Consider the following 23342-nt stretch of genomic DNA (forward strand, 5'->3'; position numbering starts at 1 on the left):
GGCAGAAGAGGAATTGGAGGGAATTTTAAAGCCCTTTGGGACTGTTTCAACTTTATTTTTAAATAGTCAGCCTTACTTGGAAAGTAAAAATTTTAATAGAAAATTTTAGTATAGAAGAGGCTATAAAAAGTTAAGGTTGTGGAATTTGCCACATTTCAGCAACATGATCATGTATGGATTATTTAATCTCTGCATGCCTCAGTTTCCCTACTTTGAAATGAAGGAGAATTAAATTTATACAAGGCACTTTAAAAAGCTTCTGGCTCCCAAGGGTGTAGTAGCTTCCATCATTATCATCATGAATAACCAGAAGACTGGTTCTCCTGACCCTCACTGTCAGAGAACTCAGGGCAAACTCTCAAGAGAAACACAGCGAATGGGCAGGACCTCTGGCCTGCATCTCAGGTCACCTAAGAAACCTCTGTGAATGGCCTTAAGCAGGCAGGCGATTCAGGCTGAGGCTATTTCTGCTGCAGCCCAGAACGCCCCGCCTGCAGGGGCAGGGATGGCCAGGGAGGAGCTGGAACGCATTCCAGGATGCAAATAGAAACTTCCCTGACGTTCTCAGCAGCTGACAGCACCTCCAGTGTGGGGTTTCAGAAGGAAACAGCATCACACAACTGTTCAGATTCCCCGTGAGCATTTTCCCTCCGTGAAACGTATAGATCTTAATGGAAACTGTATATAAATATTCTAGACTGTTAGTGAAACGTGGACGCATGCTGCCTCTCTGTGGGATACCTTTGAAGTGTGTGTCTTGGGCCATTTGAAAGTCATTTTAAACCATCCCCTTCCGAGCTCAAAGGGAATGTGACCATAAAGGTAGAAATGAGTTGTGGCCCTGAAGCTCTCTGAAACTTTCTTTTCATGAAACTTTTTAAATGAACTGTCAGAAAATTGCATATACACATATGAGAAGAACCTTAATTATGTTCATCTGGAGAATTTCCTTTTGCTTTAAATCTTTCATTTAAAGTCTTGCAACTTAAAACAAGCTCAACTTAGTTGATAAATTTGAATATTTTTCTTTCCTGAGATTTTTCCTTCCTGTATCTTTCAGAGTTAGGTTTTAGTTAAATGCTGTATTCTAGGGAGTAGTTAAATAGAAAGGGTTTTCTTGGAGGGTGGTTTATGGCTGACTTTTTTCTAAAAATTTTAGCTTCATATAAAAAGCAAAAGATGGAAGAGAACCCAGAGATGAAGAGAGGAGGGAAGGAAGGAAAGAGAAGGGGACTTAAAAAAGAATTAAGATATATTATGTACATATACCAGCTCCCCACCATTAATGTAATCATTGGATACTGTGAACATGTGCTAACAAAAATTAAAATTTTAAAAACTTGATAAAAGTAGATGCCAGTTTATTCAGTTTGGTTAAACACAACTTTCAACTGTAATTTTAATTTAAGATTATTCTAAACTCTATCGCCCTCTAAATGGTGTCAAACATCAGGACCTTATCTGTGCAAAATGACACTGTGACATATGCTGTCCCCTCCTGGCCCCACAAGCCAGAGCTGGTCGGTGACTGCCACTAACATCTCTCTGTTGGGGCCCAGAGGTGTCAGCTGTAGCTTTGCCCCAGCCTGCTGTGCTCTGCCTGACACCACTCTTCTGGCCATTTTCTTAGTCAGTCAACTGAACTAAGAGTCTTCATTGGATTCTGCTTCCAGGAAACCTGAGTTTAGATAAAGCTCAGTGTCCTGTTGAGAAATCCATCAGTGTATCTGATCGTCTTTTTAAACTGCAGTTTCCCAGCAGCAGTTGCAGAGACAGGTTCTCCAAGAAACAGGCTGCTAGTTGGGGACCTGCACAGAGATGTGCCCTGAGCACACCTCCCCTAAAAATGCCTGCAGGCAAGGGGGGGGGGGGTAGTAGCCAGCTCGGGAGGTGGTGGAGAGCTGCCTGGCCTACAGAGCACCCTGCAGAGTGCTTCCTTGATTCCAAAATGGGTTGGACTTGTGCACCTTGCACTGATTGCTCATCCGATGGATGTGGCCCTGGGTGGACAGCTCAGTGCCGCCCAGTCATTTGTGCCATCAGCTGTCACTCCTGATGAGTGACTGTCGTGGTTCTGATGGAGTGCACCCTTTACTACACCACTCACCGTCTCTTACCAGCTTCCACTGAAACTTAGCTCTCTCTCACCCCCACCAACTGCTCATCCAGGATTCTTCTCACTGTCTTCCGACACCTTTCTGGTCTGGGTAGTCCACCTGGTGAGGTGACTCTGTCATCTAACTCAGACAGGCCCTGGTCATCACATCCTCACTCCCAGCATGCTTCATGCGTGGCTGAGTACCTGTTTGCTTACTGAATGGCCAGGGGAATAGAGCATAGCGGGGAACATAAAACAAAATGATATATGTGTACATTCTTAAAATATATCACAGTAAAAGCACAGGTTTTCCCACTGGGTCATTAAAAGCGATGTCAGTAGACTGACCACTTCTGTGCTCACCCTTGGGTCCTGGAAAGACATTCTGTGTACTGAGGAAGCAACGTCATAATGGCTCTGGTTTGTTTTGGTTTGTGCGGAGTTCATAGTAACCCATCCCCCATCTGCCCAGTGTTCTCAAACTGAGGCCTCCCCAGAAGCTTTCAAAGACTGCCCCACTGCCCCGTCAGGCTGGCAGCTTCTGGGAAATTATGACAAAGGATGAGTGCGTCCTTTGGTCCATTGCCATGTCTTGTATAGTGGAGCACATGTTTTATAACTCCTTGGCACAGCCCTGCAAGTGGAAAAGAAGATCCCACTCCAGACTCAGCATGCTTGTGGTCAGGATGATGCCTGGCCAGATTAGCCCCTTGGTCTCACTGAAGGATGGCGCTGCCTCCAGTGCTGGCATCTGATGCACGGCCTCTATCCCTACTGCCTGCTATGGGCATCCACTGTGGGGCCCTGAAGAGGGGAATGCAGGCTGACCGGAGTGCCTGGCTGGCTACAGTGGGCGCTCTGGAGCACTTCAGATAAGTAGATACAAAAATCTTCTCTTTGTGTGCAACAGACCCAGCTACTGGCTTCTTCTCCAGACCTGTTGTCCTTCTCCTTCCAGATTCTCCCTTCCAGCCCTGATGAACCAGTCAAGTCATCCACCACCATCCTGGATGAACAAATATGATGTATGTGTACTTTCTTAAAATTTATCACAGTAAAAGACACATTGTCATTCCTGCCCCTCAAAACACCCCTCCCCACCTCAAACACACTTACTTCATCATTCTTGGAAATGCATCTTTTACCATAATAAAGTATTTTTTTTAAATATTCACCATATTTTTCTGACCCTTGTATTCTGAGCTGATTTCTGCTTCCATAGGAAGTAGAGCAGCTTGTGCACTTCCTGCAGCTGTGCAAGGGGAGGCGGTTTGCTTTCCTGGTGTCTTTCACAGCCACCTCAGTTGCAGCTCTGGGAAGCAACAGGCCTTTGTGACTTGCACTACCTGCCCTTGATTCAAATGTGGCTTTTCCCCAGAGAGCTGATTACAGGGACGCCCACAGGAGGTCAGTAAGTGGTGTGACTAGGAAACAGCCGATGAACCCTAGTGGTGAGTGACAGGGACTCAGCCTGAGGGTTCCTGTCCCTGCGCAGCCTCGGGTGTACCTTCTGTAGCCACAGTTGATTGCTGCTGAACAAATGCCCTATCTGCCAGAGTTCAGTCACACTTAGGGAAGTGTTTTTCCAGTGACAAGCGTCTCTGCTGCAAATGCTACCGTGTTACTCCAAAACCCTAGAGGTTATGTTGTGTTTCTCTGCTGACGCTTCCCATAAACACCCACGGCCTCCTGTCCCATCACAGATCTATGAGGGTGTCAGGATGTATGAATGCATGGCTAAGCCTCAGGCTGGCCTGCACTGCAGCCTGCACCAGCTAGAGAGCCCGCCGGCCCCACTCGAGGCTACCCACTCTCATCATTCTATAACAGTGGAATGGGTTAAGTGGCATTATTTTCCTTTCCAGTAGTAGTGAGTATGAGATCCAAAAGCTTATTTACTCTGCAGAGGATCTCCCTGATTACCTTGAAATAGCGAACTTCCTGAAAACTTACGAACTAGGCAAGCCTCAGAATCTCCGTAGTTTCTCTCCCTCATTATTGTAAACCCAGATATCGAGTTCAATCATCCAAGTATTGTAATCCTCTTTCTAGTTTTCCTCACAATCCATAAAGTTATATTTGGAATCCCAATGAGATGTTATTAGAAGCCTAGCAAGTTAATTCCAATCTACCACCACCAGTCCAACCCATGGGCAAGAGTAAAGACACCAAGACATATTCCAAGTTAAGGGCAGCCAAGGGGTCCTAAGTCAAAACCTCATAAGGACATGCGGACAAAGGCCTCAATCCTAGGCCTCTCCTAACATTTATTATCTTGAGAAGAAAGGGGTGTGGCTCAGGGATGAGCTATAGTGAGGATGTCGGACATTACTGAGTAACTTGAGCTAGCTGGCCAGGTGCAAGCATGGCATCTCTGTAATTTGCAGAGATATAGATATGCAGAAGGATCAATTTACATAACCCAATTAAGATAGCAGTGGAATTGTTTTGGGGGACTATCACTTCAGTTTCTGATATGCAAACTCTTGTGCCCTGGGGAATCATATCCTCTAACCTTGAGGCTTCTACCCAGTTGACATTCCGGGAGCTATTTGCTAACATCTCCTGTGCTCAATCCTGTATGTGGAGAACACCATGCGAGGAGGAAACCGGTCTGTCTGATGGCTATAGGCTTTGCACATTAGCACCTCGGCTAGCCTTATTTGCAATGCTCAGAGCCAGTTGAAGAGAGAAGGAAATACTGTAGCCAGCCTTTTACACATCAGTATAAGGAAATGAGTCTCCAAGTAATCAAAGTCACAGTAATTGTTTTGGATTCAAAAGGAGTCACTGGAGTTGTCTCCCACTTCTCCCCCTTTCTAGTTTTGTAGCTCCAGCAGCGCTAGTCTCAGCTGTATGGCCTCCAGTCATCTCCAGGTAGTGAATCCTCTATGAAAGGCTTTAATGAGAAAAATTATAAAGAATAAAATGAGCACACCAATTCCGAGATAAAACCAAAAGTGAGCCTTGAGGTATACAAATGGATTTAATTGTTCTAAGGCATCAACAAACTTATCCCAATCCTTAATTTGGGTATCAAAGGTAGCTGTCTGTTGTGACATGGATAGCGCTAGTCTCTGAAGAGCATCTATATCCATAGTAATATCCTGATGAATTGCTCCTTGTATGTGCCTTTTGATCATCTCCCAAGGATGTAGGCTTTTGTTATATGGCAATCCGGGGTGATACAAAAACATGTCATATTACAGTGACACTTTAAGCCTTGTTGTAACTTTAAATTTTAATCTGATCTCCCATCCATAGGACTCAAGTCTCTAGAATGCTCACTTGGATTTATAACTTTATATCACTCTCTCTCTCTGAATTTTCCAGCTATCATTGGCAATTCTTGTCCAGTTATCTATAAAGTGAGCAGTTTGTATTGAATGTGCTAATGCTGTGGAGCCAAAAGCTGCACTGGCTATCAAAAGAACAGGGAAGTAATCCCTGCAATAGTCAATCCAGACATCCTTTTGGTTTGATTGTTAAATCTTTGATCAAGGTTTCCACCAACAGTGTAGTAGGTGAGTGATACCAAGGCTCCGTTAGATTGACTGGAAGCCAACTCCAGGCATCCTGCCCACGACTATTATCAAGTCCTTAGAAAGAAACTCAGGCATAATACAATGTGTTAGATAGCAATTAGTATATGATAAGGTATTTTGTTGCACTCTATCTTTCCTATCAACAGTACATAAAGGTCATAAACACATATGTTTACTCTTATGTACCTATCACTCTGTAACCACTTTTACTTTTCGTCCATCAGCTGATTGCAGATGTCCAGTCTGCAGCTGTCCTGCATGAAAAGGCAAGGCTAGCTTCCATAGAGTGTGCTGCATGGGGCCAGCGTTGCCATTGATAATAAGTCTAGGAATAGGAGAATTGAGGCCTCTACCTGACCACATAATATTATATAAGGCTTCTGAGGTCATTGTATTGTCAGGAGAGCCTGAAAAGGAAATCTCATGCCAATCTTGACTTTTTTCCATAAGTAAACCTCTGGGACACCAGTCTAAAAGGAATAATTGAATTTGCCTATAATCCGCCCATGGAATGGATCTCTGCAAAATTGCCAAGGGCCCAAATCACCTTCCTTGAAATGAAGACTGCAAGCTACTGGAATACAGATAGGAATGTTAGGTTTAAATTCCCTAACAAGGTTACCATCTGAAGGAATAGAAGTCAAAGTCAGTAAGGCAAAGCCTTCCTTTGACAGCCATATCTTCCAATTTGATCATCCTTGGGAGATGATCAAAAGGCACATACAAGGAGCAATTCATCAGGATATTACTATGGATATAGATGCTCTTCAGAGACTAGCGCTATCCATGTCACAACAGATAGCTACCTTTGATACCCAAATTAAGGATTGGGATAAGTTTGTTGATGCCTTAGAACAACCATGTCTAAATTATAGCAGACATACATGGATTAGAGTCTTGCTATAGTTGAGTTACACACAAAGGAGGATATACAAAATGAGAGGTAAGATTTACTTTAGTTTGTTCTTGTAGATGCTTGAAAATATGGAGGCCTGACAGAACAATAAATGTAAGATTTTTGCTTTCTATAGAATGGAAAATTTCTGGTGGCCTGTCCATCCAAGTTAAGGGTCTGAGCAGAGGTGGATTAGGTCTGTAAGCCTAGTACTACTCTCCCTGAACCAAAGGAATATATGTTGTAGCTGTTAGGATAACAAGCACTGTCAGGAAAAAACTGTCAGGTGATTCAACCAAACCCCGGCTGTTAGTCGGATGGCAAGCTCCATGAATGGTCTGTTGCAGGGCTTTCCAAGACAGTGGATGATGCGCTGTCAAGTTCATAGCTCAAGGTCTTGACATGCCCTGCAAATGGGTGAGATTCTGGCCATGCAACAGCTCTGATGCTCATAATGTCTGCCAGTAATCTGTGGTAGTAGAAGAATATTCTTAGCCCTGATTTAAAAGTGATACCGGACCATTCCAGACACCTGATTGAAGGTTATGCCAATGTACAAGGTGCAAGGACTTCATAGAACGGTCAGATTTTTGTCCCCAACATATCACATCTGTCAGCAAATCAGAATCAAAGGTAGGGTTCAGAAAATTTAAAACATATGTAGTAAAATCTAAGTAGATTTGAGGAGAATTTTGACCCTCTGTTTCCCCTTGTTTTTGTTTGATTAATTGACCTTTTAATTTAAAACGAGTACACTCAAGTATTGCTGGACCTTTGAGATTATAGGGTATCCTTGTGAAATGCTTCATATTGTAGTTATCAGGGAAATACTGAAAAAGCTTGGTACTATAAGTAGGACCAATATTAGATTTTATTGTTAGTGATACCCTTAAGTTACCAAAAGCTGATACATAATGATGTATGATTGCATTAAGAATATTTACCTCCAGCCTATGTGTCACATTCACTTTTCACATCCAGGTAACATGATATCATGAATCTAATAGCAAATGTGTTCCAAAGATGTCAAAGCTGGCCCAAATCCATTCTAAATGTATGAAGACAGAAGGGGAAAATATAAACACAACTATGGAGTGAGAAAACTCAGTAAGCTAAGCCATGCAAGAACAAGATACTGCTTTAGATTTACATTTTTAATCACAAGGTCCCAAGTTGGATTTCTAATACCAAAAATAAATTTACATCCTTGGCAATTGCTGGCCACCAGCCATGCTGTGTCAGTTTCCCTAAGAAAGAGGGGACCTACATTTGCATATGGGAAGGTCATTGAGGGTGCTATAAGGAAGAGCAACTTTCAGGGAATGGAAAAAGCCAAAGAAGTTCAACTACAAGGTAGGGTCATCAGAGCCATCAGGGAATCATTCAGGACTGGCTGGAGTGTGCCCTGAGGCTAACCTGGCCCTCTAGAGACTCGCTAGCCGAGGCAGGGCCCAAGCCCTTTTACCTAACATCAGCCCACATACAGTCCTTCAGGGAGTTCACCTTAAGTAAATCAAATTTATTCAGCCCTGCTGACCAGAGGTTGCAAGGGTGGGGACTCAGGTGTGTGCTGTGTGCAGGAAATGCCTGACCTCTGTCTTTGGTGAATCCACCAAACTCATGATGAAAGGGAAGATGAGATGAAGGGAGAAAACCTAGTTGGAACTCACAGCAGTAGCTACAGCAGTTGTTTCACACTTGTTTCAAAATTGATGTTTGGACTGACAGTCATGGTACATAGTTATAGAGTGCAGTGTGATAGTTCAGGAAAGGTGTATGTTGTGTTATGGTTGTGTCAGTGTTAGTAGTATATCCATCACCTTAAACATTTATCATTTCTTTCTGTTGATAACACTGAAAACTCTTTCTTCCACCTATTTGAAATCCATCATTAACTGTCCACACTGTAAGACAGAACCCCCATTTCTCTCATCTACTTATTGTCGTGCACTAGCCAAAAGAGCATTGTCATCCTGCTATGTTTGCCAATGCCCAAGTTATATGACCAAATTACCTGTTAATTCCCTTTGCAAACACAGCTATTTTCTACAGCTGGTCACCCTGGAGCACCAACCATATTGTTGTAAATTAACTGTGGCGCCGCCATACTGTTCTGTATGTGTCATCTTCCTGGGTGACCTGATTGATATGTTAACCATTGTTCCCCTCTGCAACGGACAGATGTTATCTAAAAATTAAATGCTGAAATTGGCTGACCAAGGACTGTAAATTCCTGTGAAACATCTCTGTCCTCAAGCAAAGGGAAACAAAGGTCTTTCTCATTCCAGTTCCCCCACCCATAATTTACTTTGTGATAAAAGTCTGTCAAAATTTTAACCCAGTTACACAGCTTTGCAAACTCCAACTGCACTGTGTCGCTGGTGCCAGCTTAAATGAAGCGCTCCTTTTTCTTTTAAAGGATGTCTTGCTCCGTTTTTTTGGACAACCTCTCGGGGTCTCATTTTGCGGGTACAACACTTACAACATTGTAACTGCTGGCGAGCCTCTCCTCATCCCTGCCTCTTCTCTTCCCAGCTGTAGAAACCACCATTCTATTGTCACCTGCCTTGAGATCAACTCTTTGCATACATGTGCTTTGTCTTTCTGTGGCTAAGTTGTTTCACTTGACATAATGATCTCCAGCTCTGTTCATGTGGTTTCAAATAACAGGAGTGTTCCCTTTTGTGTACCTGGACATACCACGTTTTATCCATGCACCAAGTGATATACTCCTTAGGCTGATTACATCTCCTACATGCTTTTATAAATAATGCAGCAGTATACATGGGAGTACAAATGTCTTTTTCATATATTGATTTCATTTGTATTCAATATGGACCCATGTCTTAATTACTTTTCTCTCCTTGCTGAAACAAAGTACCTGACAAAGTTAAAGAAAGGTTTATTTAGCTCACAACTTGCAGGGTTTCAGTCTGTAGTCAGCTGGTTCCAAGGCAGGATAGTGTGGCAGACAGGCTTTGCAAAGGAGGACAGTGTATGGCAGGAAGAAGGTAGCAAAGCAAGTGAGAGATGACCACAAGTCATCCTACCCTCTATATTTTATCCACGCTTCTTAGGGCAGCTCGCACTCACACCCTTAATCCTGAAACCCTTGAACCCAGCACTGCACCATGAATTTATCCCAGTGTCACACACTCGAGATGTGGCCACCTCTGAAAAAGCCCCACCTGTGATGGCATGAGGTCTTTTTTAGGGGGTGAGGTTGCAGTTAGACACAGCTGTATCAACTCAGTAGTAAGGTTTCTGGACCTTGTTGTATGATGGTTCTGCTTTTAACGTTACTGTTTTTCATATATGCACTTCTATATAACCATCAACAGTGTGTAGTAATTTCTCCATACCTTCCCTGACTCTTACTTTTTGTCTTTTATTTACTTTTTATTTTTCATTTTTAAAAAGCAAAACAGAAAAAGGTAGAAATAATACAGAATTTCAAAAAAAATAACAGTAAGAAACCAACACTAGTAAATATATTACACATTGTTATCTTAGAAGTAGTCACTCAAATTATAAAATCAAAGCATAAAAAATGAACAATCAAGCACTGATAGAATAAACTATTCTTTTTGATAAACCAACAGAGAATTAATAGTATGGTTATCTACCTCACACACTTAAACATATAGTTACATGAGTAGACCTACAAGTTGTTCTTTCCTTTTGAGCACTTTCCCTTTCATTATTACAATATCTGTTGTACATTTTTTATCCATTTTCTCTTTTTTGATAAAAACCATTTTAACAGGTATGAGGTGCCACTGCACTGCAGTCTTGATTTGCATATTTTATTAGTGATATTAAACAGTGTTTCATTTGCTCATTAGTCATTTGTATGTTTCCCTTTAAGAAATGTCTATTCAGGTCTTTTGCTCACTTTTAAAATAAGGTTTTCATTTGTTGTTACTGAGTTTCTTACCCACTCTGATTAACAACCCTTCGTCACTTATATACTTTCCAGTATTTTCTCCCATTCTGTATGTTGTCTTCAGTCTGCTGAGTTTCTTTTGCTGTACAGAAGCACTATCATTTATGCAGTCTCATTTGTTTAGTTTTGGCCTTGTTGCTTAGGCTTTTTTTTTTTTTTTGTCTTATCCAGAAATCCTGCTCAGAGAGTCTTGGTTAATTACATTAGTGACGTACACAGTTTTCTGATTTCAGTGTGATATCTGTAATAGTTGTTTCCTGAACTTGATTAAGAAATAGCGTCATTGTATCCTACAAACATGTAACCTTTGAAACACTAAGATGACCTAGACTGAGAGACTGAACAGCAAGTATAAAGCTTTCCCTGTGTAAGCATTTTCCGTGTGTAGCTATCATAACAAATTTTAAGAAAACATGGGCCTCTACATATGCAGCATGCATAAATAAATTAGGTAATATCTCACAACAATTATAAGGTTAACAAGATTAGTTGTGACTGTTATGTGTCCAGTAATAACAAATGGACCTAGGACTGAGCTCCAAGCCACAGAGCCCTGTTGTGCCATGTGCCCAGGGTGTCTCCCAGTGACAGGATGTGCACTGCAGCTGGGTGGTAAGGGGTCTCAAGATGCAAACAGAAGCCCAAGAAGCCATGATGAGCCAGTTGAAAAACTGATTATCATAGTTTCATCTGCTGCCATAGAAAGATGGGTCGCCTGGCCACATTAAAGGATGACGGTAGTAGAGTTGATAAGAAAGTGTACTTCTTCTCGATGTCAGCTTTCCAACTTGTTAGGAGGAAAACTTACTTTGGGGTGTGGTTGCAGAAGCTTAAATTCCTGGTCCCTTGATCTTGTCACTGAGGAACTCTGAGGGGGCAAAACATCATGACAGGAGGCACATGGGGAGCCAAAGCTGGTCACTTGTGGCAGCCTGGAAGAGGATAGGAGGAAAAGTTCCACAGGCCTTCAAGGGTATACAGCAGTGGGTCCGCACTACCTCCCATGGTCCCCACCCTAAAGATTCCATCAGTGCAGTGGCAACCCAGGTTGGCCATCAAGCCTTTCCACGTGAGCTTCGGGGAACACTTAAGATCCATTCGTAACGAGGAGGAAGGGGAAAAGTGGCAAGGGATGATGGCAAGATGAGCTGTGGAGTTTACAAGGAGGAGTTTTTACTCTGGGACTGGAAACCTGAGGAGGGCCTTATGCCAAGTGTGACGTAACCATGTCTTAAGAGGAAAACTCTGCAGGTATGTCAGAAGCAGAAGATTTGGTGTGAAGAGTGAGAGTACAACCAGGTGAAAGGTGATGGCAGGTAAGAAGAGCCAGATTCTGAATTTAAGATGGCACCGACCACACTGTCCAGGGGGCTGGGTGGAGCAGACCAGAAGGAAGGCTGACCTCAACAGCTGGGACCTGGGCAGCTTGGAGTTGGGAGTTGCCCTTAGCAAGAAGGAAAAAGTAAGGAAGTTGGAAACAAGCCTGTTGTCTGTTTTTCCAACCCTGTATTTACACCCTCCTTAGTGTTCTTTTAATATTTAAAATATGGAGACTTCATGTTTCTGTTATCAATCTCCTTCCCAGCATGTCATTTCTGAAAGTGTTTTTATCCAGTATTCTGTATCCTGTTTGAGGTAAACTCCTCATTCATAAACATGGTTTAAGGAAAGTTGTCACAACTACTGAAACTTTTTAATATATTGAATATATTGATAAGTGTTAGAATATTTCATTCAATATATACCTCAGGAGATTTACTCCATCTACCTGCCCCTCTATCATCCTCCAAAAGGTAACTCAGTTAATATTCCTCAAATTCAGAGGTGCACTCATTCAGCTGTTCAGAAGTTTTACTATGGGTCACTATTTTTTCATTGTATTATGTTAGGATTATATCAATAAGTAAAACAGCAAATATCATCATAAACTTTGCATTCTAAAGAGGGGGAAGCAGCAAACAGGGAAATGGTCAAATAAACTGGGGCCCAGCACTGACTTGGGGAGCTAAAAGCCATCCTCATAACAAAATTGCTATCAATCATCTTGTCAACCACGACAAACCCCCCTTAAACTGTGCTGGTGTTCGCAGTGAGTGTGAACAATGCATTTTGGGGTAGATGGAATGTTGACTTCAAAGATGCCCACCTGCTGACTCCAGAACCCGAGAATAGGTTACTTTCCATGGCAAGATGAATTTTCCCACTATGATAACATTAGAATCCATGAGATAGATTTTTTCTGCATTATTCAGGTGAGCACAAGGGACTCTCAGGCTTCTCTTTGTGGGGAGGGTGCACAGTCAGAGGCCAACTCAGAGAAGGGATGGTGGAGAGAGGTTAGTACTAAGGAGGGCCGGCAGCCTTCAGAAGCCAGAGGAGGAGGACGGTATTCTCACCTGCACCCCCAGAGAAAAAAACCCTGTCCGTGGTTTAATTGGGGGCCCTGGAGATGCACTTTTTCCTGCTGACTGTAAGATAAAATCATGTTTAGCCACTGTAATAATTTGTTCAACCAACAATTTAAGTAAATAAACAGGAAGAAATAGGAATACACAGACTTATATCCCTAAAAACATTGCTAGTTTTATCGACCTGCAGCACTACTGAAAACTGTGCTGTGCATTAAAGTCAGACCCTTGGCCGCCCCTCGCCATCCAGCTGCACTCTCGGTCTGACCTTCGCAGGACTTCTGGAGTCAGGTTTTGCATGAGCACAGAAGACAGAGTTCACGGTGGTTCACACTGAACAGGAAATTGTGCAGTAGGCAGATCACGGATGTGATGAGAGAAAGCATTGATAGAACTTTCCGAGCTGGTGCTTGAGGGAAAAGAGGATGGAGCAGGACAACACCAGGACCTTGGGCTGGGGCAGCTGAGCTGGGTGGGCAGCAGACCTTCTAACAGGGAGGACTGAAGGAATGAGCCAGGCAGCAGGGCCCTCAGGAGCTCAGCACCATAGACGGCCCATCCTGAGTATTTGAAAATACCATGTGACGGACACAGCATTTTCTGAACCAGGTGTAACATGGAGAAATACCTTCTGTTAAACTGGAAAAAAAGACAAAGAATTAAGTTAGACCATGATATGCTTTCAGGAAGGACACTGCCACACATCCCTGAAAATGCATGACTTCTGCATAGAAAATCCCAGAGGAGAATATTTTACATTCTGATTCATGCTTACTAAATTCACAAACAAAGTCTATACATTTTCTAATGTTCACTTGATAGACAAAGCTCACTCTCTTTTCTTTCTTTTAAGGGAAAAATGATTTTTTAAATCTCTTCATAGAGTTGAATTTATTGCTAAAATTCTTTCTGTAATTTGCATTAACAATTATTATTCGTGAACATTTCTATATATACGTTTTCTGAACTGCCTTAAAGGAGGTCAACACATGGAAATTTTATCACAGGCCAAGGATGGAATGGTAGGTATCTGGTGAAGAGTCTTAAATTCTGAGAAACATAGTGATTGAAGAAGGATACAATAATTGACACAAAATTGAGTAGCTGGAATATAAATATACATATGTATCTAGTCTCCTGAATCTTTTAATGACTTGGTAACTTAACTGTTGTAGGTTGATCCTTCAATTCCAAGTTTACCCCTGAAGAATTTTGAGCCCCAGAGACGTCCCCGTGTGTGTATACTGAATTTATTGATTAAAATCTGAAAATAGTATCACTAGATTTCAAGTGACTTGGTCATACCTAAAATATTTTATATGCTAAAAGTTCCCATTGGCTGAAATATGGTGACATGTTGCAAGATATGATATTTCATTCTTTTTAAAAAATTATTAATCCTAGAAGTGCTTTACTAGGGCAGAACAAAGAGAGTTTTTTTCCAGGTTGGTATAAATTAGTGTCACTGATGAGCTGTTTTCCTCCGTCTCCCCCGTCTCCTTGTCCACCTGTCCCCTCCCAAGAAGATGGTGCAAGAGCAGTACATGGCCACCACGGAAGGCACCCAGGTCGAGAGGCCGGAGAGCCAGGATGTCTACAAAATCGGCATCTATGGCTGGAGGAAGCGCTGCCTGTACCTGTTCGTCCTGCTCTTGCTCATCATCCTCGTGGTGAATTTGGCTCTTACAATTTGGATTCTTAAAGTGATGTGGTTTTTTCCAGTAAGTATTATCTTTCCTTGTGATAAGCATGTTACTGTTTTTTAGTTAATTTAGATTTATTAGTATGATTTATATATACATGATGACCACTTTTATGATAGGGAGACTGTACCTGTGCATGACATATCTTGATTCCTTTTTTCTCCATTCACCTCCCCTTTCACAAGCCTGTTTTCATTTTTCTTTCTTTTCCCTTTCCGTGTCCCTCTCTCATCCCTAGTTCCCTTTTCCTTTTGAACAGTTTCTTCCTATTTCACAAATATGTTGTACATTTTTGTTCTTATTTACATTTTCACACTGAAGAAATAATGTGATGTTTACATATATGTGTGTGGCTTATTTCACTTATGATCATGCTCTCAAGGCCCATTCACTTAGCTATAAATGTCTTAATTTTATTTTGGGCGACTGAGTAATACTCCATTACATAAAAAAAAAACCAAATTTTTTTATCCAGTCATTGTCTGATGGGCATTTCGGTTGCTTTCGAGACTTGGCTATTACAGACCATGCCACTATATACATAGATGCACATATATCGCTGTGGTACGATGCTTTTAATTCTTCTTGGAGGATACCCCAAACGGGAATAGCCCGTGTTTAAATATCATGGAGTCCTTGTTGTATCAGTTGAAGTTTACTTTAAGTAATATGCATTTGATTCTTTTCTATCTGCATCAGAATTTTTAGTAGCAAAATTTATATGTAACATTTACTTTTCCCTTTTTTATCTCATGGTAAACTATAATGTATTAATTTTTGTTTGCACTGTAATTTTTTTCATTAGTCATTATTTCTATATAGTGGGAAAATTATCTGTATTTGTGGTTGACTCAAAGTGGTTTAATGCTTATATGACAACTCAATATGTAAGACTGACTAAATCACCTAGTTTCCTAATCTCATTAACACATTTACCATTTAGATCCTTGTATGCGTCTGTTGTGTGTTACTAGAATGAAATACTTAAAGCAGACTGACTAAAAGAGGTTATTTCAGTTCAAGATTTTGGAGGCTTGGGGGGCTCAGCTGTGGTGAGGATCTTCTGGTGGGTGCTAGAAATATATGCAGGAAGAAGTTACATCACCAAACAGAAAGTCGGAGAGGCTGGGTGGAGCCCAGCTCAGGCTTTTTAACCACCTGCTCTCAAGAACTAACCGGAATCTCTGGAGAAATAACTCAGTCACTCCCAAGAAGCAATGCCACAGGTCTCCCACTGGGCCACCTAGTAAATGTCCACAACCTCCCCCTGCTGCCAGCTGGAGGACTAAACCTCTGGAGGGACACACTTGAATGGTAGTGAGCCACACAAATGCCACAACTTGGTGTGTGAAGAATCCATACGGATATACAGTAAATTCATCTATACACTCCAATACTCAGCAGAGATTTGGTAAATAAAATGCTAGCAGTCCTAAGAAATTCACATTCCACTGTAAATATCTTTAAGTTTAAAGACAACTGCATAATTTTGTATGCCCTGACAGTATATTCTCTACTTTTTGCTTGTTTCCTGTGAGATACTAATCATTGAATGCAGGGCCTTGTTCATGCCAGACAAGCACTGTAGCCCCGCGCTACATCCCTAACCCCTATTTTGTATAGTTTTTGAAAAAAAATTCCATTTAATGTACAAAACGTTAATTTTTTCAAGACACAGTGAGAAAATCCTGCTTCTGAGAACAGCACAGGTAAATCACCATGATCTCAGAATGGACAGGAAGGTACAAATGAGCCTTCCGAAGAGCAGTAGTTGAAGTCATGTGTCTGAAATGCTTTCTGTTAATTCATCTCCTTCTCCTTCTACGCAATTGATTTTGTCTGGCCAGGTAATAGACACATTTTTTGAGAAAATAAATATTTCTATTCTGATATGTGCAAAGAGTTGAAATGCCAGCAAAATTAAAATGTAATTTGAGGGGCTGGAGATTTAGCTCAGTGGCATAAGCACCTGCCTTGCAAGCAGGCAGTCGTGAGTTCAATCCCCGGTACCGATAAAAAGTTAAAAAAAAATGTATTTGAGATGTGTTATTTGACACATTTAGTATATATTAATATAAACTTATTTAATATAAACTTTTTCTACATCATAAATTTACTATACTATTAATTATGGATAATATATACAACCATATATAATTGCATTTATTATGTTATTTGTAAATGAATATACAGAAACATGCACATAGCTCTCGCCTTTTATATTAGTGCATGTTTGCAGCACACAGTGTCGACAGTGCTGCTGTGTAACACAATCCTGTTCCTTTTTGCTCTCCTTCCTCCCTCTTGACCCCTTCCCATTCGAGAAGATTCTGTTATCTATGTTTTACTTTGCTCTTTACTTGTAATTTGGGTTCTCATACAAGAGAAGTGCAGTATTTAAGCTTGTGTGTCCGATTTATCTCACTTAACACTATGGTCTGAAGGTGAATGCAGTTTCCTAAAAATGACTCGGGTTTATCTCTATGGCAGAGTGGCACTCTGCTCTGTGTAAATACCGCAGCGTTCTACCCATTCGTCTGTTGACGGCCTATGGGCTGCTTCCAAGATTTAGCTGTTATTATTTGAGCTGTTATAAACATAGATATGCATTTATCACTATAATATGATGGCTTTAACCCTTTCAGTAAAATAGTTGGAAAAACTGGGTCAATGAAATTTCTAGTTTTAGTTTTTTGAGAAATCTCAATACTGATCTCTGCAGTAGTTGTAGGATTTCTTTTTTTCCCACAGTCTAATTATTTGATTATTTGATTTCTTGAGAATGACCTTTCTTTCCAGGGCAAAATGAGGTCTCAGTGTGGTTTTAACTTGCACTTTTCTTTCTTTCTTTCTTTCTTTTTTTTGTCTTTTTCCTTTTTATCAGTACCGGGGATCGAACTCACGACTGCCTGCTTGCAAGGCAGGTGCTTATGCCGCTGAGCTAAACCTCCAGCCCCCTAATTTGCACTTTTCTAATGGACAGTGATCATAAGCTTTTCTTCATATAGCTGTTGGCCACTTTTACTTCTTTAAAATATTTAATCAATTCACTTGCCCATCCTTTGATGGGAGTCTTTTCTTTGGAATAGTCTAATATTTTTAGTTCTTTACATATTCTGGATATTAGTCCCCTGATGAAGGAAGAGCTGGAAATTTTTTTTCCCAGTCTGTAGGTTTGCCTTTTCCTCAGCTGTTTTATTTCTACTGTGCAGAAGCTTTTGAATTTAGGATGGTCCTATTTGTTGATCCACAGTATTATTTTCTGTGTAACAAGGGTTCTGTTCAAAAAGTCCTTGCCTATACCTATGACTTTAAGAGTTTAGCCTATTTTATTTTTAAGCAGTTTCAGTGCTCTGGTTTTAACATTTAAATCTTCGGTCCATTTTTATTTTAGTTTAGTGCATGGTAAGAGAGGTGGGTCCAGATCCAGTCTTCTCCACGTGCATAGCCAGTTTGTCCAACACAGTCTATTAAAGAGACTAGCTTTCCTCCAGTATGTTTTGACCCCTTTGTCCAAGACCAAATGCAGTAGTTATATGTGCTTGGGGTTGTTTCTGCATCCTCTGTTCTATCCTTTGTATCCTCGTATTTATTTTGGTGGCAGTACCATCCTGTTCTAATCACTGTAACTTTGTAACATAACTTCAGTTCTGGGATTGTGACACCTCCCACTTTGCTCTTACTAGCCCAGGTTCCTCTTGTTATTCTAGGTCTCTTCTAAGGCTGTGTGAATTTTAGGGTTGTTTTGTGCAGTTGTGTGAAAACTCTTGTTGGCATTTCAATTGCAGTTGTGTTAAGTATGTTTATAAAATTTGAAAGTTTGGCCATTTGACTATATTGGTTCTGTCTTCGCAGGACAGGGGGTATCTTTCCATTTTCTGGTGCCTACTTCAACCTTCTTTTTCAGAATACCATAACTTTCATAGTGGTCTTCCCCTTCTGAGGTTAATTGCTAAGTATTTAATTTTTCTTGGTGCTATTGTGGATGTGTTTTCTTAATCTCTCAATGGCTTCATTATTAGTGTATAGGAACACCATTACTCTCTGTGTGTTGATCTTGGTAGAGTTTGGAGGATCTTCCATGTAGAGGATCGTGACATCTGCCTGTAGTAATAATAATTTGATGACTTCCTTTCCTGTATATATCCCTGTTATTTCTTTTTCTTGGGTGATTGTTCTTGCTACTGTTTTGAATGCTATGTTTACCAAAAATGGTGATAGTAGACATTCTTGTCTTGCTCTTGAAAATATAGAGAAATCTTTCGGTTTTTCTCTATTCAGTATGATGTTGTAAGTAGATTTGCCATAAATGGCCTTTATCAAACTGAGATGAAGTCCTTCTATACCTATTTTCTTCAGAGTTTTAATCAAGAATGGAAGTTGGATTTTGTCAAAGGCTTTTTCTGCCTATATTTTGTCCTTCCTTCAGTTTTTGTGGTGTATTACATTTATTGTTTTGCATGAGTTGAACCATCCTTGCATCCCTTGGACAAAGCCTCCTTGGTCACGGAGTATGATACTTTTGATTATTCATTACATTCTGTTTGCCAGTATCTTACTGAGGATTTTTGCATTTATTCACTAAAGAGATTCAGCTCTAGTTTGCTTCTTTGGTTGATCCTTGTCTGGTGTTGGAAACAAAGTCATGCTAACTCCCAGGGTGACTTTGGGAATACGCTTTCCTTTCAGTTGCATTACAGAGTTTGAGGAGTATTATTGTTAAGCCTTCCCTGAAGTTTTTGTAGAATTCAGCACAGAACCCTTCTTGACCTGGACCTTTCTTAGTTGTTAGAGTTTTTCTTTTACTATCTCAATTTCATTGCCTGTTAATAGGCTATTCTGGGTGTGTGAGTGTTTGTGTGTGTGTGTGTGTGTGTGTGTGTGTGTGTGTGTGTGTGTTAAATTGCCTAAGGGGTTTGTCTATTTTGTTTATTCATTCAAAGAATCAACTCTTTGGTTCACTGATTCTTTGTATTTTTTTTTTCAAGAATTTGTACTCTGATCTTTATGATCTCTATCCTTGTACTAGCCTTGGGTTTGGATTGTTCTTCTTTTTCTAGGACCTCGACATTTGTCATCAGGTTATTTATTTGGGCTTACTCTGTTTTGTGATGTGGACATTCCTAGCTATAAATTTCCCTCATTAGACTGTTTTCATTGTGCCCCATAAGTTCTGGTATATGGTCCTGCCATTATTGTGTAGTTCTAAAAACTTCCTTATTTCTTCCTTGATTTCTTCTGTAACTCATTATTTATTTAAGAGTATATTATTTAGTTCCATGAATTTGCATAATTTCTGTATTTTATTTTGTCTGCTGATTTCTGGTTTCACTGCTCTATGGTCTGATAACACGCATTGTATAATTGTAATTATTTTACATTTACTTAACCTTGCTTTATTAACTAATGTATGATCTCTTTTAGAATAAAGTCCATTTGCTGTTCATAAGAATGTATATTCTGTGTTTTAGGGTGGGATACTCTGTAGATATATATGTATATGAAGACCATTTGTTTGAGAGTTTTATTCAACTCTGATTTTTTGTCAGTTTTTTGGTCTAGTTTATCTATTTGTGATAGTGAGGTATTGAAATCCTCCACTATAATTGTGTTTCTGTTTGGCCATTTATATGCAGTAGTACTCACTTTATGAAGTTGGCTGCACCGTGGTTCTCTGCATTTGTGTTAATAATTACCATGTTTCCCCCAAATTAAGACCTAATTGGAAAATAAGCACTCGTCATTACCATGGTGATGGCAAGGGTCAAACAGAAGATGATACCTCACTGTTCTCCAGCACAGGGTCTACTGTGTAACAGTGGGTAAGACAGAGTGATTGGAGCTGGCATTTTCTGATCTCTGGTTTTTCAGGATTATTTCTGATGAGGTTTTACTTTCTGGGAAACGTGACATTATCTCTCCCTATGTAATAACTTTCCTTTCCTCTTTCAGTCAGTTTCGGCTTGAAGTTCACTTTGTCTGAATATAGAATAATTACAGCTGCTTTTTGTTGGGTTACTGTTGCATGTGATATTATTTTCTTTTCAATTTATGAGTTGCTTTCTGGATTAAATGTGTTTCTTGTCTGTGCATACTGTTGCAATTTCTTTTTTGAGACTGGATCTTCTGCATAATTTTGTCTGGCCTTGACCTCACTAACACAGCCCAGGCTGGCCTAAAACTCATGCCAATCCTCCTGCCTCAATCTCCTGAGTGCTGGGATTACAGGTCTGTACCACCACACCTGGCAGGGTTTTGTTTGGTGATCTATTCTGCCAGTCTGCCATTCGTCCTTGTTGTTCAGGAGCTGGGTTGGATCCATTTTTTATGTTCTCATTTTCAAGGTACCTGTCACTAATTGGTCACGAACATCACCAATGTCAGTCCCGTGTTCTAGTTCTGACCCTGTGTCTTCATCCTGCTCACGTCTGCTGCCCATGCTTCCGTAAGATTTTTAGTCTCCCAAATTTTTAACTGGAATCATTGTATGCACTCTGATTCTTTTCTTTGCTGGTCATTCACATTTTGCTTCATTTTATTTAGATCTGCTAGCTTTTTCTTTGTGTTACTTCAAGGATTGAAGTCAGGGTCTTTGCTCCGAGCTATACCCCCAGCCCAACATTTTGTTTTTTTTTAAATTTGAGTCAGGGACTTACCAAATTGTGAAGTCACCCAGGCTGGGCTTGAACTTGGATATCTCCTGCCTCAGCCTCCCAGAGCACTGAGATCATGGGCATGGACCTTCATGCTTAGCTTGCACTGAGTATTTTAGTGTTCCGTTTGCCTTTTGATGTAAATTTTATAATTGCTAACTTGCAATATTTGCTTAGCATCAGTGTTTATAATTTTCTAGATATTACTTTGTAGTCAACATATTTTAGTACACATGTATAAATTCCTCATATGTGAATTTAATTTTGTTTCTAAGAATACAACTGGATTTGTTAGATATCCATGGTTTGGGTGCTTTAGCTCAGTCTTCTTTGTGTTCGAATTTGTTTCTTGCCAACATTCTACTTATATTTCATGTTTTATCTTTTTGAAGTCTCAGTATACCTTGCTGTCCTTCTGTTTTCATTAGTTTTGTTTTTCTTGGCTTCTCGCTGGCATTTGTCCTAACACTTTTGAGTGTTTTATTAATTGTTAGTTTTATTGCTTCCACAGTGAAATATTAAAGCACGATGAGCTAAAAAGAATGGGCTGAATGCTGACCATGTCGGGCTGTATAGTTGGAGAGAAAAGCAGAGAAAACCGTGCTAACTTTGCTAGTTTGGAAAATCACGGTTTCTCTGCATCCTAACCAATGACTGGGTGGGTGATGGGCTGTTACACTGAATTAGGGGTGGAGAAATGTCTGCTGGCTGGTACACATTCAGGATTTTACAGCAGTCTATAAACACTCAATGCCCTCTTTAACTTCACTGTTTTATAACTGATGGTCTAAAATATCTCCTTACAGTCATGGTACTTCCTTGGCATGTATGTATTTGAGAAGGGACGTTGGTTTATGTGTAAATAGAGTACAAAGAAAATGACTTTCATTCTTCCAGATAAAACCCAAAGTTGGATTTGGATCATACAGTAATTCAGTTTTTAATTGTACTGATTTCCTGAAGTCATTGTACCATTTTGCATTGCAATTTTGCAGCAAAGTTCAAATTTCTTCATATCTTTGCTATTCCCCTATGGACATAGGGGAATATCCAGGAGTTGCCTGTATGTATGTTAAAACAACATCTTTTTATTGTTAATGACAAGAATTTTTTAATTTTACAGTTATCAATATTTTCTTATACATAAAATATTTTAGTGCATTTAATAATTGTAACATTAGCAAGGTGAAGTAAATTATTTAAGCTGTGTTAATCTTGAGAATTAAATTTGGGGGACTCTTTTGTTTGACAAAGGATGTAAATAAAGCAGAATGATACTACTATTACTAAATATTATAATTAACACAATAGTTCTGTATAAACTTCAGTGGCAAATTCTATTTTCATTCACTATGGTGATATGTAACATTGCACTTTTTAAGAGAACAAAAGCCCATGTGGATATACCCTTAACAAGATAAGGAATTAATTTATTTTGGATGCCAGCAGCTAAAAATCTTCCTAAGAACTGTCTCATTAAGAGCCTGTTCCTTGGCAAGAAGGAAAGCTATTCTAGACCGTCTCTGTAGATATTTCTGAGATAAATATTTAGCTATTAAGCAGTAGTGATCACTCATACGAGGCTGGGGAAAATGGTATTAGACAGTATCTTAATGACTTTTTTCCAGCACTGTGATTATATGGTCATTTGCAGAGGATTTTTCAAACTCAAAAGAATTTGCAGGTGCAAAAATGGCCAGACTTCCTGTGCATTCAAGGGTCATGAGAGATCACTCACTAACCTATGCAGTGATGTTTTCTAAAATCTTATAAACTCAAAAATCTGAAAAAAAATAAAACCCCATACAAAATTCTGAATATAATATTTTTCTAAAATACTTGATTTATAACAAATCATTCCTGTGTTCTTGAGATAAGTGTACTTTGTTCATGGGTTTTAGGCAAGTGTTACCATCTGTTTTTCGGGACCAAGACTCATGATCTTAGAAAACATTTATTCCTTTGTTTAAGTACAAATGTCATCCTACATTCTACCTTCATTCTCACCTGGGCTGTGTCATAAGAAAAATTTCATGATAATCAGAGTAACATAAAATGCATTTATACTGTTAGATACTTATATTCCTTCATTTT

The 23342-nt window shown here is 40.0% G+C and overlaps 1 protein-coding gene across 6 annotated transcripts in view; it reads left to right on the forward strand.

The window, feature by feature from the left end:
- The window catches only part of Sgcg (sarcoglycan gamma), a 124302-nt gene that overhangs the window by 27619 nt on the left and 73341 nt on the right, over positions 1–23342 (forward strand). For 3 of the 6 annotated variants that reach the window (XM_063232514.1, XM_003477395.5, XM_013140960.2), the window contains exon 2: positions 14419–14613. In XM_063232514.1, coding sequence (XP_063088584.1) covers positions 14419–14613 — 195 coding nt within the window. Of the gene's footprint in view, positions 1–3008; positions 3124–14415; positions 14614–23342 lie in introns of all 6 variants that reach the window. The other 3 variants (XM_013140957.2, XM_013140958.2, XM_013140961.3) reach the window with 3 other exon arrangements.

This window comes from Cavia porcellus, unplaced genomic scaffold, assembly GCF_034190915.1.
Source record: "Cavia porcellus strain 051 isolate PalLab524CR breed Dunkin Hartley unplaced genomic scaffold, mCavPor4.1 scaffold_21, whole genome shotgun sequence".
NCBI classification, from domain to species: domain Eukaryota; kingdom Metazoa; phylum Chordata; class Mammalia; order Rodentia; family Caviidae; genus Cavia; species Cavia porcellus.